The sequence below is a fragment of the Sceloporus occidentalis genome, unplaced genomic scaffold (genome assembly GCF_023333645.1).
Source record: "Sceloporus occidentalis isolate IW3139 unplaced genomic scaffold, rSceOcc1.0.p SCAF_319, whole genome shotgun sequence".
In the NCBI taxonomy this organism is placed as follows: domain Eukaryota; kingdom Metazoa; phylum Chordata; class Lepidosauria; order Squamata; family Phrynosomatidae; genus Sceloporus; species Sceloporus occidentalis.
The window spans coordinates 533573-550472 of NW_028317299.1; the positions used below are offsets into that span (position 1 = coordinate 533573).

Here is a 16900-nt window from a genome sequence, read left to right on the forward strand (position 1 = left end):
AAAAAAAACACTAAGGATTTTTCTATAGATATATATCCTTCATTATTGTTCATTGTTGCTCGAGCCAACATTGCTATGCAGGTTTTTTTATTTATTTTATTACATTTTTTTTTATTATTATTTATTAGTATTGCATGGATGGATAAAGCTTAGAAATTATCCCTGAAAAAAGTTACATTGTTACTTAACCAAGAAAAATCTGGAAGACTCGAAAAAACAATTACGGAATCAAATGTCGCCAGTGATCTAAAGGAAAAATGGAAGTCGAATGGATTAAAGCGGCGAACGCTAAGTCTTTTTAGGTTTCTTAAGTCTGCTCTGCGAAATTCCGTGTAATACTGCATTCAGTCTTTGTACTTTCCTGTATGCAAGATATGGTGGTTTTTAGTTGTTTTTTTGTGTGTTTTTTTTTCTTTCTCACTTTGACTTCTTCTGTCATTTGGGGACATTATAGTTTATTTTAAATTCAATGGTATCCTTACTAAGGATTTTTTTGTCCTTTGGCAGGCCTGGCTTCCATCTCTCTAAATTAATGATTTTTTTTTTTTAAAGTTCTGCAACAAAAAAAAACAATAACAAAAATGGGAAGAGATCTGCGCCATTACAGGGAGCAGAATAAAAGGTCAGAAGCTGCTTCATTCTTGCTGCTAAATATCAGTGCAGTCACTTGCTTTAAATTCAGTACTAAGGTGATTTCTCGTGGTAATTATACTGCGTATCTTTTTTTTTTTCCCTTATTCTACGAATATTTGCACTCGAGGGGACGCCTAAGGTGCTTTTAGTCACACCTTGGCCTCGAGCATTTCCAGAAACAGTTTGTGCATAGGGACTTTTCCTTCCAGTTTGATGTTATAGAAGTGTTGCACGGCCTTGGTGGACGTTTGCCGTAAAAGAGGCAACGTCATCAGCAGCTTGCCGGCTCTACGCGGATCTTCGATGTGCTGCCCGGCTTCGTAATCCTGCAGAGCCTCATGTAAGACATCTTGAAGCTTCTGGACAGCTTCTACATCTTCTATATGCATGGAGTCTACAAGAAAAAATAATATCCGATTATCATACCCACTAACGACGCGTGTGGTTTCATTGATGTGGTATAGAGTTAATTATTATTTTCCAAATGTTTTATGAATTAATAAGTTTCAAGACATGTTATATGGTTTTATAGACTCCTTCTGAATACTTATTGTGAGTAGGCTAAAGTTAAAGTAGAGTAAGTTAACGTTTCCACATTTGCAAGCTTGCCGCTGATGGCAAAAAAAATTAAAAATAAGATAATCGCTGCGACTAATTAAAAATTCCAAACTTTACCCGCTGCATTGTTGCTGCGAAAAACAAATTCTCGACAAATTCCGTTTATAGCCCCAGCAACAATATTGTAGATGAGCCGTTAATTACAAAATCAATTAAAAAAAATATTTCTGAAAAACAGTCACGCATCCTCTCTCAGGGGGGCAATTTGGGCAGAAGGTCTCATCTCACTAAAGCCGCGCCAAATCACAAGTCCTCATCCGCAAGTAAGCAAAAGCAATCTGGTTTTTCATTTTTCAGCGCGGCTGAGCTCGGTCTGAGATTGATCGTTGCATATGGCCCCAGAAAACAAACTGTCAATAACGTGAATGCTCTAGAATCTGAACAAATAGCTGTCTGCCCATTCAAGCCACTCATTGCATCCCATTTAACTGATTTTATTGACAGTTTCCTTCTTGTAATTAAAGGGAAAACTACTGGCCAGCCACCAAGATAAAGTTCAAAGAACGGGTCAAAACAAAGGCAGATGGAGGGGCATCGTGTGACTGTCATCGGAACGCAGCGTCAGAGCACATTATTGACACATGGGTATCTAGTGATCAGCGGGTTATTAAACACAAAGCTGTCCTCAACTATATGCAAATGCTAAAAGAGGCTTAAGGAGCAGAGAGGAAGAATTAGGGTTACAACAAGAAGACGCCAACAAAGTCCGAACGATTTTTACTTATCTGATGTTGTTCCCTGCTTCAGCGCTTTTAAGTTTTCATGCGCGCTAAATGCTTCTTAACCCTTCCCAGAAAACATGCAGCCACTATTGACGCACTTAAAAAAAATCTATACGCCTAATTTTTCTTTCTTTTGATTAATTTAGGTGGATATATAACTATTTCGGTGCCAGAGAAGAGATTGTTCATCAAATTGCCATTTAAAAGGCTACATTTCAGTAACACCGGTATAGGAGCCGGATGGTCTTTCCTACGCCATGTGGACAGCATGGTGGAAAAACGTATCTTCTGTCTTATCTTCTAATAGTTTTACATTTTAGCCGCTTTGTTTATTTATTGCCAGTTTAATAGAGACTTGAACACCTTCTGTGCTTCAGGTAACAAACAAATATTTCCTCTCCCCTCCCCCACCGGTGGAATTTATTGACTAGGGGCTGACATGTAAATGTGTGTGTGTGTGTTCAATCGATATTGAATATTCAGATCTCTACTTACCCGAATTAGCAAGTGCTATAGCTTTCAGGGTTACAAATTCTTCCTTTTCAAGTTTCATGCTTTTATACTTTTTCACAAGTTGCAAGATGGCGTTGTTCAGTTCGAGAAGACCGGCCAACTTTGATTGATCTTCATCCATGATGTAGTCTTCAGCGTAGACTAGCTCATCCTCGAAGGTCAAGGACCGGTAGACAATCCCCAGGATGAGAATCTCCATCCATGCACTCTGCAGGAGACTCATCTGATCTGCGAGCGACAAAGTGGAGAATCCTGAAAAGACAGAGAACGGTATAAGTTAAATCAAATGAAAACTTTTTTAAGATTAATGTGTACAGATGTTGGGCAAATTCTTAACAATGAACACCAAAGCATTCTAAATTCCGAGTTCATTGTGTATAACATTGCCACTCCTTCATAAATAAATATTCTATTTGAAAGGAGCTTTTTTGAGAGCACACAACATTAACGATCGAGGATTGGAACCAAATCTGAATTCTATTCAAATCTAAAAAGAATGCCGAAATAACCAATTGCTAAATCGTTACAATGGTCAGGGGAGATACGCAACCTCCAGAGCGTCAGAGACCTGTACAATGTTGGCGCTCTGGGGGTGCTGAGAAGTAAACAAGCTTCCTTCTCCGGTACTAAAGGGGTCAGTAGCTCTTAATAGACGCTATTCAACTATGTACAGTAGGACGTACGTAAGTTTGCCAGTTGGCACAGACAATGACAAGGACTTAATGAAGTCATCAAAGGGGATTAGTGCAGCTTTTCTTAAGGGGGTCTTAAGACGTGTCTGGAGCTTACACTGACTTGTCTATGACAATGCTTATCTGTCTATTGTATAGAGTTTTGTTACAATAAATGTGTTGATTTATGGCTATCCTCTAACTTTCGTGTTCCTACTACCAGCAGCAGACAAATAATTCCGTGTAAATTGCATCACAACGTCTTATCTAAAAATACAATATCAAAAAACACAATGAGCAGATAACACAACAAGAATGTACATTTTCGTTAATAAATTCAGGTTCATTAAATGCTGGGGTTTTTAACCCTTCCCCTATAGAACGTCCTCGATTTTCTTTGTTTTCAGTGTAAAGTTTAAATAATATTCCATGCTGGAAGCAAAGCGCATTATGCACCTTTGTAACGGAATGTAAATCATTGTATTATTTCTTGTTTTAGCGGAGAATGCGGTTACGAGACAGGGAAGAATAAATAAATAAATATATATTTATATGCAGTTACATTGTTTCAATAAAATAAAATTAGATTTGATATGATTCCCTCAAGAATAGCCAGATGCATTTACTATAATAGAGTCTAAGGGCAACGGGTTCAAAAAAGTCTACAGAAGACTTTGCCACAAATCATACCGGCTATGATGATTTGCTTTCTTTTTTTTTTTTTTTTCCCTCCAAGAAATAATAATTTTAGGATCCTGCAGACGGAAACCCGTGGTTTCAATTAGCAACGACTACTTTGAAGAAGCCGTAGTATATATATATATTTTTTTTCCCGTTTGTTTCTAGGCAGTAACAGATGGACACAGAATATACCCCGAAGCACCTTTCTGTGACAGCCTCGTCCTCCCTCCCAGACACCGCTGTTAGTAAATAATTAGATTTACACATTCTCCAATCTCCACACATCTCTCTACCACATAATTAAAAGTGGGATGATTAGTTTATTGAGTGGAAGGAGGAACTTTTTTTTTTTTTTTTTTTTATTGAGGTCCATTCACGATTTTATCAGGGCAAGCACTTTTATGGTTGTCACGAGGGTCCAGGCATCCAATTTTTCTTATCTGCCTGATTAATACAAACGCTGTTTCAGGACGCATTAATTAACAGATACAAATCTACGTTCTCATGGAAGGATCAATACGGAGAAGAAAAGAGGCATCAATGAGAATTTACTGCTGATGATGGAGAAGACACTATATTGACATTTACGTGCGCAGAAACTTTAACTTTCTTTTTTCTCCTGTGGCCCCTTTTGTCCCTGTGATTTACAAATCAACATTTTCCCCCCATACCTTACAATGCTTCTGGAACCTCGGAGGGGTTTAATTAAGCAAGGGACGATAAATTCAACTCGATGTAGCAAGAAATCCGGAACTATTATTATATATTAAAAGGGAATATTAGCTTTTCTTCAGCCCCCCCCCCAAAAAACTTTTTAGAGCTAAAAATGATTAACGTACAGTAACCCAAGTACAGACCTGGTAAAACAGAAAACTAACGTGTTAAAAAAAATACATTTATTTATCTTCAAAAAAGCAGCAGAGATCATGTAGAGTATGATCTGAAATGACAAGTTTAACCCTTTGGGTACATATCTTTTATAAAGCAAAAAAATGAAAAAAAAAGGACAGAATACAGTGCAGAAATTGCTATTTTTTTATCTTAAAATTTTATGTATTAACATAGATCTGACCATATTAGATGTACGGTATGTTAACTTATAAGTAGTTCTTTTATATATACATCTATTTTTATATATATATTTGTCCATTATGCAGTATTCTAGAGCAAAAACAGTCAGACATTTATAAGAAGCTTTTTAACCCTTGGTGATAATAGTTTATATTTTATATATATATATATATATATATATAAAAACCATTGATAAGAAGACAATATAAAGCCCTTTCTGAGTAAATGTTCACCCCACAAACAGAAACAATGATAACCAGAGGCCACATATTGTGATTAGAGGGGCCAAAATGTCATGTCAAACAGTGAAAGACTTTCTTTGCAGTAAGGGCCCTAAAGCTCCGGAATGCACCACCCTTGGAGGCCATCAACTATTAACGTGATTCCTTTTATTGGCAATAAAGAGTATTGAGGAGAGCATTTTATTATTTTAAAAAATCTTATTGCCCGTGGAATCACAAAGAATGTTTTTTCCTTGTTCCAGGAATAATGGGCATTTGGGTAAAATTATTGTCTTTTTATTCATCAATGCAATTAGGGATATCTCAGATTGAATCCCTGCTACCTAACTATATAAGATAAGGTTATAGTATCTTGTTCCATACCCCCACGAAGCTCGATATAGATCAGTACTGTGCTCAGATGAATGTGTCTCTGGATATTGTTTTGTACACGAAGAGGTCAGTAATATATCTGCAGTAATTTTAATGAATTACCAAATATACATATATATCAATTCGAAAGAATCAGAGTTAATCAATATAAACTTACTGAAAAAGCTTAATCAATATCACTGCCATACCCCGGATTATCTTCCAGTTTTCATCTCCATCCTTAATAGGGCTGTTTGTGTCAGCCCTTAAACCGAGGCAATACAATGTTCTCTTTGATTAATAATTTAACCGTCGGCCTCGCATTTCTTAATCAGTAATGTTTACATGTATAATTTGATGGGATCTTCTCTTCAGCTGTCGTGTATCTTAATATGCCGATACTCGGTGTTCCTGTCTGGTAAATGAAGACGTTTTGAGTGTACCTAGGAACCCTCATCCAGACGCTCCAGAAATCAGATCTCATTAGCTAGCCTCTTGGTCTTTACTCCTTAGCTCAACGTTTTAACTCTGTTGCACGCTACTACGACCACCTTTACCCCCCATAGATTATTCAAGAATAAACTCAAAAGCCTTAAGAATAATGATTAAAAAAAGCCATGTCCAAGGTTTTTCTGTAATAAATCAACAATTTCTCATGGGCTTCTAGGACAGAAACATAGAATCTGAGGGCAGAGAAGAACCTTTCAGCCCATCTCGTCTGACCATGTGAAGACCTCAAATCTTAGTAGTTCTTTGGTCTTGCCTTATATTCGAAATAGCCTTATGCCTATACCAAGCATGTTTAAGTTGCCTCGTTGGGAATCTATCCACAACCCTCTCTAAGCCGAGAAAAATACATTATCTGGAAACCAAGCAAAGAGCCTGGAATAAACTCATAGAGGAGTTAGCGAAATAACGTGGACGTCAATGCTTCCTGGTCTCCTGACAGTGAAGATGGGGTGATGATGGGCCAAGCATGTGGTATGGCAGCCCTCCTGCCTTTTTGCACTGAGATCTCATGTGTTTGACAATTGTGCCGTGGGCACATGTCACCTACTTTTGCTTCCCCCCTGGTTTTTTTTGTGTGGTTTTTTTTTGGTGTCCAAACGAACCGATGCACTTTGCAGTCAACTTAACAAAAAAGGCTAAGCATCGGGAAAGTGTGAAGGGCAAAAAACATCTGACGGCTAGTCTTCAAAAAATACACTTTCACTTCACAAGCCATAAATGTTTGTTTTCGCAGCCGAGTGTTGACAGAAATAGGCTACATTGAAGGCATTTGAATTTAACCCCTCCTAGGCTTTCCCCGGCCGTCCTCTGGAGCTATATCCGGCTTTCGGGCGTTAGCTGCGTGCCGGGATGCCTGGCTCGATCACTAAAGTAGGGCATTGACGGCTATGTTTTGATGGTTTGCCGGCTGTTTGTGTGTCTGCGATCTGACACATTAGACGTTCCTCAAACAGCGAGCATCACGGCAGAATGTTAATTATTCTGTAATCACGCACGGTGCCCGAGTATCAACATTGCATACCTGGCAAGCAAAAAAAATCAAAATAAAATAAAAAAATGCATGTTTTTCCAATTTGCTTTTGTACTTTCATTAGAAAGAACGTACACCTATTTGCAATCATTATTTGAGCTACGGCACAACAGAAATAAACCGAATCCCGCTGTCATTTATGTGTAACATGACAAGTATTTTTACTTGTCAAGCGCAAACCAGGCAATAATTCTCTATTTAGAAAACACTTCTTCGGGGTATAAAATTGTATTTGTGTCATGAAGTAGGTTATGGAGCTTTACAAGCAGAGGCTGATTATTAAAGATGGGGAAAAAAACCTTTTTTATACAGTGAACATACAGTAGGCATAATAAACCCACAGACTAGCGCTCGGAATCCCGTCTAAATGACATACGTATGATGTCATACATAGGTCTGATCTTTTCATTTGAGTGTATATGATACATTGGAGCTGAGCAACACAATTATTCATATTTAAAACATAATTAATGTACTAGAAAAAACGTAATCAAACGTAGTATAGCAACAGAGTCTGGTAGATAAATGGAACAGCCTTCCAGCAAACGTGGTAGAGATTAATAGAGAGAAGGAATTTAAACAGGTATAGGATAGGTATACGGCTCCTGAATCTAAGACGAGACCAACGACTGATAAAGGTTTGAGTCTTTACAGCAGGAAAAACAAGCAGTCCAGATGGGGCCGAATGGGGCCGATCCACCGTCACATTCTATGTTAGTAAGTAGAATATATATGCTTTATATCCTCAGATACAATAAATTCCAGCCTGGACGGAACGAGGTGGCACATTTAACGGCCGTGGGCAGAATAGCGCTCTTCTGCTTTTAGCGAAACACGGCTTTCATCTCACAGAAACAAGAAAACAGAGCCGGCGTGGCTTTAAAATCCATTCACAGTGCGTGTCCATCTCAATCCATTAAGGACAATAGATTCCCACTAAACAAATATTCACTTGTCAGGAGTAGTTGAGGCACAAGATTCATTCAGCAATACTAAGCGTGTTCTGCAACAATTTAAAAGCCGTAAATTGGGCATTTACAAACAGGGAAGATGTTGCTCGCCTCTTACGAGTTGTGACCTTTCGCTCGAGCTATTTCACAAAGCGTTAATGAAACAGAGAGCGCGCACGGGATAATTGGGAATGCCACTTATTGTACAAATACCTTTTAACGACTTTTACCGGGTATCCAATCAAATAAACCGTTTAAAAAGAAAAAAAAAGGTACTTATTGACCGAGAACAACATGGATCCATTTACAAATGCTTATCATTTGCATATCATTTCTTGCCCTCCCGAACCGCAGCTATTTTTCAACGAGCAAAACACTTCGTCGGCGTTGCATACGTTACGGGAATAATTACGGGACGGAAAATATTACAACATTCAATCTATAAATTGGGTTGGTTTTTTTTTTGGTTAACTTTTCATTAAGAAAGGAAATCAGAATTAGAAGCTTTTAGTGGTGAACTGGGTGAAGTCGATACAAATATAACACCAAATAAATAAATATATATATATATATAAATGTTATTTACTTTTTATTTTATGGCAAATTTTAAAGGGGGGGTTGCAATTTATCAGCTACTGATATGAACAAAAACTGTAATGTTTAAAAAGTGGATTTGCCAAAAATATGAATTAAGAACCTAAATGTTTCCAAGAGCATCAAACGATTCTTTCACGTGTAGGTATCAAGGATATTGTGAAAACTTTGTAACTCAGGAAACTGGATGGCTGGCAAATGGAATCTTTGTATCTGGAGTTAACTGGGAAGATTAAGCAGAGCCAGGAAAGAGACCCAGCACCCAGATAGGGTCTTGACGATAGGACCCCGTTCCGCACCATGATTAGAGGGGCGCTCCAGCCATCAGATACTCTTTAATGCATATAATGGCCAAAGTCCACTTCAAATGATCATCTTCTCCCTCTTTCAAATACATGGAAGGACTTAGCAGAATCACCCCATCTGGTACAATAGAAAAAAACTCCAGTTGCCTTCAGATGACAATTCTTTCTTCATTATGCTCTCTGCAGGATTAAGGGTTACAGGAATTGGTAAAAATGGGGAAGTTTTATCATTGAGGATTTACCTCTAGACTTTGAGACCGATAACTAACCCTAAATCGCTTCTTAATACAGTGGTATTGTAAGGATTTGGCAGGCGCGTGATCAGAAGTAAAACGTAATGTCTGGTGGAAGGGGTGCTATAACCATGTGGGTCTAACAATCCGTTTAACAGGACGTTTTACTCACACTGAGAAGGTGGTGGATAAGTGGAAAAGCCTTCCAGTAGAAGTGATAGAGGCTAATACAGTAAGGGACTTTAAACATGCATGAAATAGACATATGGCTATGCTCGGTTCTAAGAGGAGACCAATGGCTGATTAAGGTCTACAGAAAATAGGCAGACTATGAATGAATGGGAGCGACAATGAGAAAAAGAAAGAGAGAAAGGGATTGAAGGATAAAGAGAAGCTGTAATACCTTACTCCTTCTCTTAGTCAGTTGACGCACCTACCCAAGCTTATAGATATACATCTCAATTGTATTCCTACTTCTCTGGCAGCGTCAGGGTTAAGACCACCACTGGCGAAAGAATTAAGCCAGAACCAGTCAAAAAAAAAAAAAAGCAAAGAATAAAGAGAAAAGGCTGTGTGATTGTAATACACCTAATTAGCCATGGGCAGACTCCTAATTGCATACATTAGGATGATTCCATAGTGGAGATTAATTCTAAATATACCCCAGCAGCTGGTTAAGATTCCATGGATTACAGTGTGAACTGTACTTTTCCACTTAATTAGATATCAAAATTAAGCAGCAACAAGCATTTCGACATAACGGAGATCAAGCCGCCGCTTGCCATCCCTCAGCTGCTCTAAAGTGACCACTAAACAGAGCGGCACAGATGGAGAGATATTAAATGCCGCACTGGAAAGTAATTTCAAATAATAAAATATCAATATTTACATTTTAATTACCCCTACTGAGAGGAACGCTGTCATTTTCACTACTGCCGACGCAGCAAGGGGTGGTGGAATGACATAGCAGCTGGAACCGCATTGACGATTTTGTTTCCATTAAAGAGTGACAAGTGTTTCAAAGGCAGTGACACACAGTGTGCGAACAAGACAGGCAGGGGATCACAAAACTCCTATTAAGGGAATATATTTTGCGAGGAAAAAAGACAGAAAATTGACTTTACAAAACTAAATCCCCTTTTAACGCATTTTTCTTGGCTTTTTTATGTATTTTTTTTTATGGTCAAAAGGTTAAGGTTTCGTAGAAATGGGCAGATGGAATCTTCGCTGGGTTCTTTTGATACTTGGAAACAAAAAGTTCCAGTTTTGTAACAGGGTCGCCAAGTACGGAAATCATGAGCTTTAAGTTTGGACGGTGCTTTCAGAGCTTTGGTGACCCGCTTCTTGCACCTAAACGGGCAATGAAGATCATATCGCGAACCGGAAGACCAGATCGCTGTAACAGTCCTTAAGAGTTTGCTCTTCCTGAAGAAAGCAGCCACCATGCTTTCTCGTTATATCCCTTACCTGACAATTATTACTGCAGCCGACAAGTTTTTCCACCCGAAAAGACTGTTGGGGCAGATCCTTCTCCAACATTACTGCTTTGTAAAGCCTCTAAATCCTAAAGTTTTGTTAGGTTTGTTATTGTAACACAGCTTAATATTGGTATTAGAGTTTTGCGCAAAGATAGGAATCTCCGACTTACTCTACTCAACATTCTATGGAAGATCTCCATGACATAGTCCCCGGGAATATTTCGTCTCTATCAATAATGTAGGTAATGGCATAGCGTTCTACCGTAGTTGGCCGCAGAAAGAACAAAGAGCAAATTTAATAAAGAGAGGATACCCTTTATGGGCTAACTGAAGCCTCTTCAGGCGTATTATCATAGTCTGAAAGACAGTACTTCTCCTTTTGATTAATTTTGCAGTCAAACTGTGAAAAATTTCAACCCGGATATCAACATTCATCTGATTAGACTATATGATTTATAGAGACAGCTAGATCTTGATTGAAACAGAGCCTACTGTATGCAAACTATAGCGATTGTCCATTCATGATATGCAGGGTTAGGCAGACCTTTGCTAGAACAGTTGCTGTTGACTCCATCTTGGGAGTTGTTCTCTGTAACTGAACGTCCGACTTTATCCGCTGCTTATTTCTTTTAAAGAGTGCTTTCTCTAGAGGTGACGATCGTATAATTATCTTTGGTCAACTGCAGGAAGACTGTAATTAAAGGGGTTGCATGGCCAGAGAAGACAAGTCCCTGGGGCGGTGGTTCCCCCAAAAGTGTTCGAGCACGTTGAGTGCCATCTTCACGGTCCACACGCTGACCTCAGAATTACCTATTTTAAATGATTATTATATATATAATATATTATATAATTATAATGATACATCTTTACATTGTCATAACAGATGCTGTAAATGTTGCCTTTGTATAGTTAAATATTTATTTAATCAGTGACCCCCACGGGGACCCTAAAACTAGCACGCCCTTCTTTCCCAGTCTGATCATTTATAAATGAGTGATATAAAAAGAAAATGGAAAAAAAAAAAGAAATAAATAAAGAAACTCTCAACAAAACATATAGATGTTATCAAACATGTATTCATAAAAATTGGCAGTACAGAATACCCGACATCATATATTCAGAAAGGCAGAAAGCAGGCAATAACTCTTTCTTTGAGATGTCTGTCGATGTGTCAGGATCATAAATGAATTTATTGCCCTTTAGCTGTAGTAAGATGAAATTCTACTGTCAGAACTCGCTACGTAGACACAAACACATCACTCTGTTATTATCGAGCTACGGCCGCGTTACCCTGTAAAGGAAGAGGTGCGAGGCACTTCCGAGGCGCTCTTAATGCTTTCCGAAAGAGACCCTTCCCCATTTTCAGCCGCTCGTACCTTTTAATTTCTGAAACAGCCTTGCTTGAAAATCTTAATTAATTGTTCCATACTGCTTCAGGATCATTATGCAATGTAATAAAGGCTGTGTAATTATGGAATTTTACAGCTATTACCACAGGCTGATGGCTCGTATTTCATCATCAGCTGGACCCAATGGCTTTGAGCCACTCGGCCCCATCCCCCCCCCCTTTGATGAACTAAAGACAGATCTATCAGAAGCAAACAATATCCAGGCGAGGCGGTTATAATAGCTACCTACAGATGAAACCATAGATAAAGATAAACTATAAATCTTTGGGCAAGAATGCAGGCTCGTTGCCCGAGAATGACAGAGGAGGAAAGGATGAGACGGCTCAGAGAGCCAGCCGTATGTGAGAGAAGGTTTCGCAGCTCTTCCCAGTCCCCGATTTAAGTGTTTTGTCTCGGAAAGGAGGCAGAACCCCAGCTGAAGGTCTCAACCATTGCTCAACATCAAAAAAAATCAAAGGAAAGAAGATCGATGATGTTGTCTTGTGACTGAGAGATAGGAGACATAGCATTATTCTTCCGCCTACAGCGTCTTGAATAAAAGAAGCACATATATGTCCATTAATAACGCTCGGTCTGTCTAAGTCTTAAAAATGAAGCTCTGAATGTTTACAGTTTATGACCCAGCTTCACATTCGTATTGACAAGTATGGCCGCTTTTCACGTCTGGACCACTTTCTGCGTTTGGGCCCCGAAATGTCATCACGTTTGGAAAACTTACCGCTACGCTGAATACTGTCCAGTATTGTTCATTCCCATAATTAAAACACGCTTAAATACTACATATGAAAAAACTGGAGCACAAAATAATAATAATAATAATAATAATAATATGGGAAACAGAACTAAGGATATAATTGTATACAGATTTATGAAACTTGGAAAGCTCAGAGGCACGGTGTTGTGTCTGTATATGTAAAAGTGTACTTGTAATGTATTTGTGAAGCACCCCATATTTAAATTGTACAGCAGAATATATTAGCGATTAATAAATAATAATAATAATAATTTTATGGGAATATCCATCACTTAAGGTGGAAGTCTAATAAGTCAGTACAGGTCACATAAGTGTACCACCATACCTGGGAGTGACTCGACACATGGAAACCCTGACTTGTCATTATTTAAAGATACACTTAGTTGAGTCACCTGCATTCAAGCAGGGATATGGACCATAACATACTGGGCACAAAAGCATCAACTGGGGGTCTTATATGTGAGCAACAGTGTAGAAAAGGAGTGAGTTCCAGACTGTGTGACCCTGAGAATCTGCCCCTTCACCCTGAGATTGGGGCAAAAACCCTGAGAGGGTCAAACTACCACATACGCGCCTGCCCCATTGCTGATCGTTTGATCTATACATTTTTATGTTGTCTGGCTACTATTGAGTAGTTTAGAGAAGTTATTCTTACACAGATAGAGGCTCGTAACACTGCAGACAGACAGACCTTCAATACATGGACATTTACTTTAAAAAAACCAAAATCTATATATTTATATGTCATCAGTCAATTGCATTATTAGTTTTTAGATTTTTTTTTCACACATACTCCCACGAGCCTATTTAGCCATCTCCTCAGGCCTATACCACTCAATGTGACTAATCAAGGATATTGTTAGTCTCTGCAGGTCGATAATCGGCAATTGCGTTAAAAAGCCCTGTGAAAAAAAAAGTCAACAGGCCTGGTTTGGGGGGTTTGCTGAGGTGTGCACTGACACCGAATCATTACAATAATAGAATTTATCTGTGCAGTCCATGAATATCTTTTATAATAATAAATAATTCAACATTCAGAACATAGAAGAACACTTCTATATCACTGGGGCAACAGATACAATGTATATATATATATATATATATATACATACATATATATATATATATAGTGAGGCTTTACCCCATTTCTTGGAAATTCTTTAAATTATTCATTTCCCTTACCCCCTTTTTTTGTGACACTAAACTGAGAAACTGGTGCGACGGCATGGTGACTAGCTGCAAACTACCCATATCCACGCTTTTCTTTAAAAACGCCAACATTCTTTAAATAAACATGGTATTACATTTTTATTTTTTATTTTTGTACGAAATTGCTTTTTGACCCAATCCTATTAATACCAGATCAGATATATGGGCAGAACACATATTTTAATAGGGTTACGACATATTTTATATATTAAACCTATTCAATTATATACATATATATATATATATATATATATATATAAAGATAGATATTTAGATATAAATAATTATGGCTCCATACCATACTATTCCATAAATATACCTTACTACAATTCCATGATGCATTTCCCCTCTGATGTCTTTACTTTTTTAACGTTAAATGAAGGAATTCTCCTTTTTTTTTTTTTTTAAGACGCTTCAGCTAATAGGAAAGATATGGCTTGTTGGCTATGTATTCTTCCAAGTTTAATTAATTAAGCCAGGAGTTCCCCGTGGAATATTGTAGGGTATCTACAGCTCTCAAACAGAACAGATATACAGATGGAGAGGTAATTGTTACCTATACAATGTTTCGGGCCCCTTTAGCTACAAATGTTCAAACCAAGTGCTTGTTATCGTCTGAGCAAAAAGGAGACAAGAAAGAAAAGAGACGTTGATTAACATCTCCCATCTATTGATGGTTTAATTGTAGTTTTTAATCTATGAAATTAAATATTGAGGTCGGAGCTTATTTCTTTTGCAGACAAGACAAAAGGATGCGGAAAGGTACATCAAGGTACGCAAGCGCACGTTGGCCTCGATAGCTCGCAGGTTTGCCGCGCTGCCATCAATAGACTGATTAGTGATAAACTAGGCAGACCTAAGAGACTTCGGTTCCAAAGCAAACTACAAAAGGCATACTCAGATCCCGAACAACCGAACATGCTAAGGGATCATTTCTAAAGGTATCACCTGTCTGGTTGACCTATGTTGTAGGACCATCTCTGATCCCAACGGTTTCCACCTTATTCTACTATCCTACACAATGCATCTAAATTTGGGGTAAAACAAACAAAAAAAAGAACATTTCCGGATGCAATACTATTTTCTGTAACGCCATCAGTATGATGGGATATCTTAGGGGCTGTCCGAAAACCTCCGGATTTATACCTTCCGACGAACAAGATGCCCCAATTATGTCATTTGTTAAAGTTTGGGTCGTGGTGGGGACAAAAAAAAATGCGATGTCCATTTGAGGTTTGTCTGTGAACTTTACGTGAACCTCCAGAAATAATGTAGAGTGATGACAAGCCAGTTATACCTTCCACTAAATTTGCTGTCTGGAATGAACTGAAATAGTGTTTGGTTTGTGTAATTACGATCATCTATCTTTATATTCCAGAGGCATATCGCAAATTGAAAATACTAAAAATTGACTGTTGGTTCTGATATTTAACGATTGCCAAAGACAAGAGGGTGATTTATTGGTTACTTACCGATGTGACACATTTGCATCTTATTAGACGGAGATTACAATTCCTTGAAATGCGGACCGGGCGCTGATCATGTCTGATGGATTGATTTGATTTGCAAATGTAATCAAACTAATAAGAGGGAAAAAATGAGCAATAATGCCTTGTTTTTCAACTGGCAATCACTCCCCTGCCAACAAGGATGATATCCCTGACTAAGCAGCCTTTACACAGTATTCCTGTCTTCTTCAATAAACAAAGAGCAGCGGAGAGCCTTGATAAGAGGATAACAAGCCTATGGATACACATGAAGATTATACCCCTATCTACTGGTCCCGCTGACATGACAGCCCTTCCTTCCCAATAATATGTCGGCCCCTGTTTCTGTGCTTTTGAATTAATGTCATCATTGCCTGGAGGAGCCGCGAATGGATTGTAAGCCTTTACATCAATAAATTCTTCTGATACATAATTATTTTGAAGGGAAAAAAAAAGACAAGACTGAGATGCATTAGAGACTTAAATGGGTTTAAAGTTATTGTTTTCACGATCCGTGGCCATGCGTCTGGTCGTTGATGTGTCTGTGTGAGCGTGTGTCTGAGTAGATGAGGCTATGCAGACAATGGGGATTCTGGAACCCTAATGCAACAAAGACCACATGTATCAAAGAAAATGTGAGATGTGGCAATAAAACCTAGCCTGGCACTCATGACAAAGTTTAATGGATAAATATGGGTCAGCCATGGCCCCCATACCATAGCCATAGCCATGGCTGTATGGCCGAACCAAGAATGGCTGAGTGGTGTACATGAGATAACATGGCGGACACATACGCGGTTTACATGCAGGTTCAATGAGTGCTGCAGGGGTTGGGAGGGCAGCGTGTATAGATGGATTTTATGTACAGTGCCATCGACTCGATTAGAATGAGTTATTGGTTTCTGTAAATAGCCTGTGAGTTTTCGTGTGTGATTTGGGTACAGAGTAGCATGAGGGGTGTAACGATATCGTAGGTGGCCCAGTGTTCTAAATATTTGGTGGCTCACAGCTTTCACTTATCCATCAGACACAAGGGCCGCAAGGAGGAGATGGACTTGCCTGGTTGCACGTGCCCCCGGCTAGCCCTGTTAGAACAACGAGGGCGGTACATGTAGTCTGAAAGTGAGGATTAAAATGAATTAATGTCTGAGGAACAGAATCAAGCGATGTAGATTCAAATTTAGACAACTGAATAGTTGGGTGATGGTAAAAACAAAATAAAACACAAAATTACCGCATCTAGTGAACACGTTATAATGGCAATGTGTTCACTAGACGAAACAGAGACAGCCGTAGACTTTTAAGATATGCTGACTGTCCTATCTGAATGCCATTTTGACCCACTTGCCCTTTCTTTCCCCCCGACACACTGTATACCTCCGGGGTCAGTGTTTGATTCTGCGTGAAACGTGCTGACTGGCCGAAGGGTCTTTTTGTAT

The 16900-nt window shown here is 38.6% G+C and overlaps 1 protein-coding gene across 4 annotated transcripts in view; it reads right to left on the reverse strand.

Moving 5' to 3' along the window:
* Positions 1-782: 782 nt before the first annotated feature.
* The window catches only part of LOC149274820 (estrogen-related receptor gamma-like), a 117940-nt gene continuing 101822 nt past the window's right edge, over positions 783-16900 (reverse strand). For all 4 annotated transcript variants that reach the window (XM_089505230.1, XM_089505232.1, XM_089505233.1 and 1 more), the window contains 2 exons: positions 2469-2738; positions 783-1027 (listed from right to left, as the gene is read on the reverse strand). In XM_089505230.1, coding sequence (XP_089361356.1) covers positions 783-1027; positions 2469-2738 — 515 coding nt within the window. The remainder of the gene's footprint in view (positions 1028-2468; positions 2739-16900) is intronic.